This window comes from Opisthorchis viverrini (genome assembly GCF_000715545.1).
Source record: "Opisthorchis viverrini unplaced genomic scaffold opera_v5_40, whole genome shotgun sequence".
NCBI lineage: Eukaryota > Metazoa > Platyhelminthes > Trematoda > Opisthorchiida > Opisthorchiidae > Opisthorchis > Opisthorchis viverrini.
This window is the reverse complement of record NW_008751694.1, coordinates 1502383-1513342: the sequence shown is the minus strand read 5'-3', so window position 1 is coordinate 1513342 and position 10960 is coordinate 1502383. Positions and strand designations below refer to the sequence as shown.

The 10960-nt window shown below is 45.3% G+C and overlaps 1 protein-coding gene across 1 annotated transcript in view; it reads right to left on the bottom strand.

Moving 5' to 3' along the window:
• Window positions 1-328: 328 nt before the first annotated feature.
• Window positions 329-10960, bottom strand: part of T265_02894 (hypothetical protein) — a gene marked incomplete at both ends in the record, with an annotated part of 23837 nt that continues 13205 nt past the window's right edge. Inside the window, 5 exons of the mRNA XM_009167247.1 lie at window positions 329-1154; window positions 3864-4404; window positions 7286-8191; window positions 8955-9043; window positions 10441-10855. Coding sequence (XP_009165511.1) covers window positions 1132-1154; window positions 3864-4404; window positions 7286-8191; window positions 8955-9043; window positions 10441-10855 — 1974 coding nt within the window. The remainder of the gene's footprint in view (window positions 1155-3863; window positions 4405-7285; window positions 8192-8954; window positions 9044-10440; window positions 10856-10960) is intronic.

The following is a 10960-nucleotide window of genomic DNA, read 5'->3' as shown; positions in this document are numbered from 1 at the left end:
ATCAAAGTGCCAAAAAACTCTATCGTTTTTTGTGGCTCTCGATTTCTGATAGGGCCCACTAATACGCACAGGGTGACGGGCATCTGAGTTCGCGCAAATCTGCATCGTGGGCGCCTTGCCTGATGGTTACTCGGGCATGACGAGCGCTGTCAGTATGGCGACAGGGTTGTACTCCAGATGGTATCCAGAGCGCATTCTAAAGCCTTGCCGGTGCGTTCCGTGACAGGATGTCAGCTGACAAAGTGTTATTGCCGAGTCCTGTCATATTCTTTAATAGGATTTTTAAAGAGAGGAAACGTGTCCATGAATGGTTCACCAAAGTACTGCACTTGTGTAATAGTTTTATGAAGCTACGCATTTGAACAGAGAGATAAGCAAGTAGCCGAGGCAACAACATCAGAGGGGGGATAAGAATTGCGGCCAGCATGATACAAAACTTGGTCTTGAGGTAAGCGAAATAAAGAAGGTAATCCACCGCACAACGGAAACAAAATAATGACCAGGAAAGTGATTAGGTCCTGCCTGTGAACGAAACCAACAAAGGATGAGCAGAAATGGCGCGGTAGTCGGTATCCGTGCTTGAGTTTGCGGACGAAAATGCGGTTATATCGGGTCGATTCCAGTCGACGCGAGTCAAAAAATCAGGCGGTTTGTGTGCAAGGTTGGCAAAGAAGGACATATGGCAAGCACCAGAGAATAAGAAATCAAGTATTAGAACAGATAAAAACAGAATCACACAGATGGTTAGTAGAGTAAGAAAAATCAATAAATAAGTTAACCAAGATCCCAGGGTCCGGGTTGGATATAAATACTGTTCATCGAAAAAGAAACACATACGCATGGTTGAGAATCGTGGGATAAAGGACAATTTAATTGACCAGCAACAAGAGATAAACCACAGGTTCCCACGAAAAGTAACACTGTTGAGGAGGTCCAGAGTAAAGTAGGGGTACAGTTGTGGGGAAGCCTTCGTGGTGTCCAGCAAATAGCAAATGCACTGATGCTCAGAGCGCAAAGAGCTACACAAGACCAGCTTGCAGACACAAATGGGTACAGGGAAGCATATGCTGTAGTGAGAGATCATATGAGATCGAATTCGATTCCAGGTGGGTCTACGCCTGATTGGTCTCGTCATTCTGCTGCTGAGTCGAAATCTAGAAAGTAAGACCACAGGAGAATGAAATGCTCAGTAAATGAACTACAGAAGAGCGATAAGGGGGAGTCGTACCGAGAACGTACAGAAAGTTGTTTGGAGAACGAATGGTACTGTGCATAAAACGAATGACCAGGGCATACAAGCAGTCTATTCAGCCTCACTGGACGGTGGCACCGGATATGCAAGGACACCAGGGGGTAAATAACCGATGGCGCATGCATACCTTCCAAATGACGAACCGCAAGGAAACCGAAAGACGAAAGAATGTTGCCGGGAGGTAAAGTACCGATGGAGAGAGGCTTTCACAAGAAACGCAAGTGAAACGCCTGAATATAAGTGATTCGACCATCTGGCTGGGAGGGGCTTGACCTCAGTAAAAGGGACGAGTCAACAATTTTTTTGGAGAGGGGGCTTCAGCAGGTTAATTTGTTTAGTTTTTGATCACCGATGCTATGGAAGAAAAGAACGAAATTGGGCGTGAACACATGTTTCGAAGCGCTACCAGAAATCACGTTTCGCAAACCGAGCCCCCATATAACCAAAATAGACCGAGTTCGCGTAGGTCCCCTTTGAAGCTACTCATGCGGGCATCATGATGGCATCACCTAATAACTGTAAGGTTCACGCTAATTCATGTAGCTACCCTGCAAAATCTGACTGACTGACGGGAGAATTAGACATTTGACTCGTTGATTACCAGGTATCGTAAGGTGATCAGCCGATCGAAACTCCGCCCAACTAACTCCTAAGGTCACTTACCACCAACCCTCAAACGTGCAGAAGTTCATAGTGAGCCCTAACCATAATCTAAAATTTCATATGGTGTCAAAAATAGATGCATTTTTAAAGTGTGCTACTGAAAACTTGCTCACTCAAGGCTATCATCAGGTTGGGGGGAAGAGTGTTGAGCCGTTCGCCCCTACATTTTCGGTGCATTGATGACAAACTAAAATCCGTTGCTCTTGAAATGAGAACCATTTTAATCAAACATATAACCCAACCACACGGACTTGAGTGCATTTCGAACCCTCAGCAACAGGCGTACATAACTGTGCCGATAATGGAAGACTGATGACGACATAAGTGATTTCCAAAATCAGGGTGTTTTAACCCAAGCCTTCAACACCAACCTGGCCGATGTGACAACAATATATTTGTCATGGAACGAGTATATACAGCAGTGCTTTCCATATTGAGAAATGGTTCAGAAACATAATCACTGGGAATGTAAAATCCACCATGGCCCTGAGGATTTGGCCACACGGAACAGCACTCGGACATAGCAAACGTCGGGTTGTTAGACTGATTGGGAAGCGGGCTTTGCAATCCACGTCGTTTCTGTCCAGTTCATGCACAAGGGGAATGCTAGTTGACTATCTGGCAGCGGCGACCGTATATTCGGACGCCACTGTGTTGTTGGCCATTAGAGACACTGACAGACGAAGTCCGGGAATACAGTAGTTGGAACCCAAACATTAGACAGCCTCCATTGTTCCCGTTCCAATGTAAAAGTAAGCTCAGACCAAACTGGAAACACCCTCACCAGTGGACTCTTGACAAATGTGTTAGGACAGTCTTCCGAATATCCCGCTTCATTCTGCCTGTAATTCATACATGAAGCCAGTGAAGCACGCAGTGGATAGTCATACGGCTGGAAAAAAGCTACCGGTCCGCATAGTCGGTGAAATATCTCTGTTACTTCCATGTCGAGAGGTCTATCAATTTAGTGCGAACGTTAAAAAAGTGCCCAGGGTCCGGAAGAAAAAAGATTACAGGTAACTAAAATTTGATACAAAAATATTACATAACCAGCTGAAGCCTAGCTGGTAGGTGGTGCTGTTTTTGCGTCGGTTAATTGAAGAAGAATAAAAGTATATAAAATATGAAGAGCAGCTAATGGCGTAGAAAGGCCGTCTTCTCACTACTCTTACAATCGAGAACAAAATAGTTCCTTTTTTAACATGAACTTCAAAACTTACAAACTGGTACATTTTTAGGGCGTTTTGACAAAATTGCCAACAGTTATGAGATGCCGCCAGCGCTTTACGAGAACTACTGCAACCTACTACATGTTATGAAACCGAGGTTCTTTGACAAAACTTTCAGTAAGTGAGTCTCGAAACCATGGAATCCGAAGTGGATGATGGGAGCTACTGCGTTTTCAACAAGAACGGTAGTCGTTTCCGACAGCGGTAATGGGTCTAAGCCATTTAGTCTACTGTTCCGTGTCTAGTGCTGACGCACCTAGTGCACCATAGTTCTCGGTGAAAACTAGGCAGCTTTCTCCGCGAAATCCCACAAGCTGGGCAGGAGAAAGCATTTACGGAAGTCAACTGTCTCATAACAACAGGAACAAAAACGCTTCCCATCAAAATTACTTATACAGGTGTGGATGCTGGTTGATAATGCGGCTCGAGGTGCGGCCACTTTTTACACGATTTGAACTACGAATCTGAGGTGAGCACCGAACGCCTGCATCGCGTTCCCGCTTGGTTCGGTCGATCCTCTTTCCTGTCAATGACAAACCAGTTTTCCTAATTGCATAGTTGACCCGGTCGAACCCACCGGTTGACATCAGAAACTTAATCAACAGATGTTACGTGGTAAACCTGCGACAGACCGTGAAAGAAATTGTCCACTCTATGTTCTATTGTACAGGAGGGCTCTCCAGATATTCTATCGCTCAGTAAATACTGCTTTGACTTACCGCCGATAGCTAGCTCGGTCACGTTTCGGGTTAGTAACTCCAGATCATGTTCGATACATTCCATACGGTCATCCACTCCTGGGTGTTTGCTCGGCCCATCTGTTCGGCTCCTACTTTCCGCCGTATAGGCATCGAGGTACACTTGGTTTGGCACAGAAGTCCAATGCGTATCGGTGTTCTTTGGCTGATCAGGTCTGAGTGACGGCTGGCCGCACAAACAGTTTAACCGACCAGGATAGTTGTGAAATCCTGAAGAGAATGTATCCGGTTGGAAAGACCTTTGATCTTCCACCTGAATGATCTGTTTATCTGGTAGCTGTGCATAGTTCGGTTGATATCCTTGTGACGGAGCTGCATTGTCCGTGGCAGGTAGATCAAGCATTGGCGGGATAACTGCCAACGAAGGCTTCAAACCATAGGTAGATTTCGAATTCGACGCAGTAGTGTGACGCACAGATTCTGGATGAGAGAGACGCAAGGGTGCAGCATTTCGATGCACCGAGGAAGCCGCGGTTTTCGGATGCGGTGCATTGGCACATGGCTGAAAAAGGATGAGCGTTTACGGAACTAAAAAATACAATGGATGGTTTGGTTGGACGCTTAACATATCAATAAAAGTCGTAATGACTGGCATTAACCGTTCGTTAGATAATGGTATAAGTATGCAACCTGCTTGCAAAAGATATCCACAGTACCGTTTTCTCCCATTAGCAACCAGACAGACAGGTAGACAAGCGTGATAATTAACTGCACAGTTAGACAGGGATGTCTACACGAGTAAATATCCCATCGACACTTCGAATTGGAAGTGCAGACTACTACGAAACTTTTCTGTAAGGTTGTGCAATCGGGCAGCCAGAATTCAGTAGTCCGTGGGTGCTTTAAATGGCTTTTGTTCACACCTAATTTAGCGGTTCCATTGTCCTTGGTCCGTTTCTGAAATTGGTTGGACATGTTCACCATGAACCCACCCAAGGTATGCCAATTTAGGAGCCAACGGATATCTCGGCAGAGTATAACGTGATGGTTAGCAGGTAAATCTGGAGGAACAACAAAAGTACCGCTGATGGGTGAAACTAAACAGCCACTTGAGAACCAAACTGCTCCTGATTTCGTCCTGATGGTGAAGCCAGCCCATGCTGAAAAGCTGAGGAGCACTGCAATTACGCTTCATCCTTATTGGGAATCAGTATGCATCTTACGAAACTCAGAGTCCCAAAGCCACGACCTTCCAGTCGACAGCAAGTTAACCTTCTGACCACAAGCGTCCCATTAAAACTGTGATTAACTCTCATTTAGACGGACAGAATACAGCTCATCCTTGAATCCCAGAAACTAAATCACCTGCTCACGTATTGATAGGGTTCTTGGGTGACAACTTCTTAGATGGGGGTTCTACACATTTGATTAAATTACTGTTCCTCCGCACCACTCGTGGGTCGACGGTAGCGTGTTAGGGGATTTGGTAATTTTTGAGGTTTCGTCCTGCCAGTGATATTTGGTAACTTTCTCCTGACGGCTTATGTAGGCATAACTAAGGTGAGCAGTTTGTTTATAACTGATCTGATCATATCGACAGCCCTCAAATCTCGGTTTTGTGGATGTCAGGAAATAATGGTCAACGGTGCTGATGATGCCTTAAGCGACATTAGACATTAAAGACAGGTTCATTCATATTACTTTGTCGAAGTGATTAGTTCAAAACAATGGATGAACAGGCTACCATCAACCACCTACCCCGAGATGAGTTTGTATTGCGACACGCGGAGTGCATGAGATCAAGGCTGTCAAGAGGAGTGAAGCCTATGAGTAGAAAAACAAAAACGATTTTGGTTTCGATTTGCATGTTTGAGTCAGTCGGGGGGAAAGCGCACGAGGTTTGCCGTTTTAAATTCGAGCTCCCGTGATTACGAATTTCGACCCAGATACAAACGCGAACCATCATTTATTCACCACATTCCGAGATGGAATGCGGAGAAGGACTTCGTTCTGATGGCTTGGGAGTACTTTTGCTAGTACATATATCGATCGCCTTGGACCTCGCTCATCAGTTAGTAATGCCAATTTTTTCCTTCTCCATCTAATTAAAAAACAGTAGCCAAACCAGCTGGGAAACAATCGTAATTGTGTGGGGCGAGGTCAGACTAGGTTTGTAGGAGCGTGGGCTGGAGTTATAAACTGATTATCACCTGGTCTAATCAATGTGACGTTCGGCAGTTTGCGTAACCGTGTTTTCGTCCCACCAACGACATATGAACACTTGGATGCGTTTACCTGTGCAACGGCTACATTCCCAAAAGCTTCGCGACACGAGCTTTTACTTTTATTATTAGGGCTCGCAAGTGGATACACATGAAACCATTCACCAGTCGCTAGTTAGACATCCCAGCGAATGAGACAGGTTCATTCATTGAGGGCTGGTGCATCAGGACAAGCAAGCAAACGGTTGCTCTGACGATGCGCTCATTAAGTTTGGAGAGGGACTGACTATGAATCTTTCTTTACATACAGGTTATAGGCCGAAAGATCACTAGTCTCGGTTTCTATACTCATAAAATAGGCTTACTTCGGCGGGTGTGGTTGCCTGGGAGGAACGACCAGTCAAAGATGAAGATGGAAACCCAAGCGCCACGAGACTAGGCTGAATGTGGGTGTGTGAGCATGTTCATTACCGGCTAAGATGAGAAATGACCACCAGTGGACTATGTTCGTCCACTTCTAGTGATAATCTAGAGTAGAGGTCAAGAGACTGAAGACAGTCATCCACAAAAGACAGTATGAAGAGCAAGTTGAGAACGGGAAGAAAAGAACGGTCTAGATGAATTTGGAAGCCACAAAATTTTGCGGTTGTGGAGAGGAAAAGTAAACAAGAAAGGTTGATGGACTAAAGACAGCAAAGTGGAGGATGAAAAATCAATGACTGGATTTTGATGTCCACTCGATGGTTTTCCGATTAGGTCATTGTCCGTACAACGAATTATTTCAGTAGTAATCTCATTAGAAACGAAGAGCAGCTTTCAAACTCTTCATGTGTGTAGGTTGACTACATTCCACACCCAACTTGAATGTGCTATTATTACCAAGCAAAGACTTGTCAAGAATGCATACTATTTGTATATTAGTGATCGTTCGAGCGTACCCTGAATAATTCTTCTAAAGACAACCTAGCACATTCTCATACCTGTGTTTGCGTAAGCATAAATTTCACATTCATATTGCCAGGCTACGGGGATATTAAAAGGAGACAGGCACAGAAAAAAAGACACGGGACCAGCAGATTGAGATCAGAGATACGCCTGGTGTATGTCCCCAGGACTTGACAATTAGACGTAAAAATAATTGAGCACGAAAGACCACAACGAAACTGTTATGGTGGGTACGAGATTAAGAATAGTTAATCGAGCACTAGTTCAAACACTCACGTGCTGGCCAAACTCGGTTAGGGTTGACGGTTGAGCAGATACGTTCGAAAGTGACTGTGGCGAAAACCCGGGCCGAGACAAATCATCTAGTGTGAGCCTACTCGTACTGAACGAACTCGGGTACACCGGTCGGCCGCTTGATAAAGGCGAATCAAGCGGGAAGAATGCCTGTCTCTGCACATCCGATGGTGAAGGCATTCTTGTGGGCGGGGCAGTTGCGGGTGGAACAAGAGCGCGTCGAAGGCCATGGGATAGGCAATGCTCGAAACTCGAAGGGCCAGGGAATCGTGCTCCCGGAAACTGTGTAGACAGGCGTGACACATCTACGTCGGATGAAGCCTGTGTCGCGCCTGAACAGGTATTTGCTGCAGAAAGATTGACATTAGCGTTTGATTTTCGACTGGGCATGAAACCTGGATTCGGACTTGGCATTCGTCTCCCAGGACAAGATTTCAGTGGAATGGGAATTGTTTGAAGTTGGTTGATCGGGACGCTATGCCTCCGACAAGAACCATCGTCTCCACCCATAATGTAGCTTGAGACACGTTCTGAGGACACCGAATGCATTGGCTGTACTGGCACTTCCAACTTCTCATGGGTATCAATTGTCTCTGGAAAGAACGCCTGGGTAGCAGCGCCGAATCTCTCACCGGACGACTGTGGTGCTAACGGCATTGGACAGAAAATCTCTCCAGAGTGGACTGAAGGTTTCCGCACTGCGTGTTGGTGTCTTGAGCCCATGTAAGCTGGATTCTTACGGCCCAGTTTGATTCCGTGATGAATTCTGGGAACCGAATGGGACGGTCGAGATGGGTCCGTGCTCATATGGATCGCCAGTGAGTTTTCCAGCGAGAAAATCTGCTGTTTCCACGAGGCCGTCAGGCTTCTGTGTTTGTCCAAAAATGCCTTTAAGAGAAATTTCGGGTTTCAACATCACATGAACTAAGATGAGTAGAAAATAATCAGCAGCTCACGCTAGAATTCGTTGCGTTAATGGTGAGCCCCAGTGTACAAATGAAGTGTGTATGGCTACTCCAAAACACAAGACTTCTGTCCTCGATAGTGCACAGCAACATTCCTCACCAGCCACGATTTAGTGTGGATCCTCATAAGACATAATATCTGTGGAAAACAACATACATTTCCCTGGTAGTGGTTCCTATTCGGGGGACATTAATATATCTCGCCTGACCGCTTTCCGACTGAACATGGAGAGCTTCTGGAACAAAAGTCCCTAACTCTGAGGTGGGACGCAACAAGATGAAGACTGAGGAATAGTAGAAACCTGACTAGGGCATCGCACTTTCTATTAGCTACTTACTAGGTAATTAATCCACACTTCCTAGCTCCCATGGTGTCGAAAAATACTGTCGAGTTTGAGGAGGGCAGGTAACAGGGGTGCAGACAGAACGCAGTGCAACTGATCAAGATTAGGTGACGAATTCACGAACCACAAGATTTGTTATCGTCTTAGGGGTATTGCCGTTTGGAGCGTACCGTGTGATGCTACATATTCAAGAAAAAACCCAAGTTTGTCGATGCAATAGAAACGCAGATGTTTTTGCGGTTCTTTAATAGAGTAATTTAAAAAAGCTTCCAAAGTCAGCTTCAAAACGTCAGTAGATAATGTCAGATAGGAAAATACACGTCGGACACAAATTGAACTCACGGGATGCTTGCCGATGATATCCAACAGCTGAACGAATCGCACAAAACAATCTGAATCTGGCTGAGAACTGACCAACAGACGAGAACAGACTGAAAAAAAGAAGTGCAATAGGCATCGAAACTCTTGGCTATTTGAAAGTTTTATCCAAATCATAGTGTCCAATAGATACCAAAGCGATTGAACAAAAACTTTAAGTTGCAATGTACCGCCCCTCCAAATTTTAAAATGTTCATCTTAGGAATATTAGTGATCCACTTGTCAGCCGTAGCACCCTTTCAGTGCCTGACTGCCATGCCACCCGAAGGAAGCACGAGGGTTTGAATATTGTCAGGTTACCCCAGCCTAGACAGGGGGAGTCGACAGGCAGGGGTTCGGTTAGAACCACGGACCTTCTGGTCAGTAAATTCGCGCTCTAACCACTGAGCCATGTCGCCCGGCAACAGATAAGCCAAAGGTTACTAGTGAAACATCAACTGGATAGGAACAACAAACCAGAATCACGGAAAGAAATCTGTTCCTCTAGGCTCCGGTTGTCTTCTTTGAATGATCCCACTTCTTGTGTCGCAGCCTTAAACCAGTCGATCCACTTCCTTGGTGCTCTTCATCCTCTCCAGGGCTTCGAAATTTCCCTTTTCGAACTCTGAGCCTTCCGCATAATAGCACACTGCTAGGTTTCAAGTGAGTACAAAGTAACCGAAATCAGATCGGACACACGTTTAGTTTGGAAACTGATGGATTCACGCCCAATCATTGGAGAATACGGTCACATGCTGTTTTCTTTGGTTTGAATCTGTACTTACAACACCATGTAATGTTATCCGGCATTTTACGACCGTTGTGTTAAAACTATGAGAACCCACTGATGAGCGGACGGTGCAGACACACATGTAGTTTCTGCTAGAATATTGGGAGTGAAAGTTGCATTTCTGAGTCATTGTAGTCCGAATCGTCCTTAGAGAAAAGGTCCAAGATCGGAAAGCGTTTCAGTCCTGGCCTACAGCTGCCACCTGAAAGACGGTGCTTTCAGGAGAGTAGATCCGGAAATGATGTGACTATATAATTTGATCTCTTCTCCTTCATGGTTTGTTGTGAGCTCCCCTGCAGATTCTTAACATTGAACAACTATTTCGTCGTCCACACGCACCGCCTCAACATACGAATTAGATGATAAAATAATGACCAGCCGAACTCTGGAAGCAGAGGTCGATGTTGAATGGAATCCATTCTCACAAGCCTTCAATAAAACAAGAAGATGGCACCGCACTGTTCAACTTAAAAACGTTGGACATTCGTGAAGAAGATACAGTAGGGCGTAAGTTTCTCGGATCGAATCACGCTTAATTCCACGTCAACAGCACTGCCAGCATCGTGCGAATCTCGGGTAATCGAGCGTTGAACTACAAAACAAACAAAAAAACGACAATCAGGATTAACTTGCCTTTTGTTAAACAGTTCATAATTTGAGAGGGGAGACACACAGAAGTACCTCGGGTTGTGTGATCACCGCTCAGGTCACCAGCACTTTTAGAAGCTGTTATCCTGATGTCGAAATCAGGTGACTGTGAGTTCTGCGCAAGACCAGACGGACGACTCTCTTCATTGGAAGCTGGACAAACGCCGTCTTTGATCTCATTATTCTTGTGACTCGAATGGTCAACCACGCAGTTTAGCTTGCCAGTCTGATGTTCCTCGGGGGAGGCCAGGGTAGCAGAGCAAGGTTTGAGTGGGGTTTGAAGCACATTCCATACTTCGGTTAGACAGTTCTGCAGGGCAGCTGTGGCACTAGGTCCTGTAGAGGGGGCTTGGACCAATGAGTTTTCGGCTTGTGATAAGTTGGAGCTTCTCATTGCTAGCTTTCGAATATTTAGGAGTAGCTTTGTTCGAGCACCTTGGGTAACATTCTGAAGAATGAGAAAATGCCCAACGAAAGTTATTTAGAAGTGGGAACCACATAACTGTGACGTATCCTTATGCGTCTGCCACCGGAACACTATATATATATATAT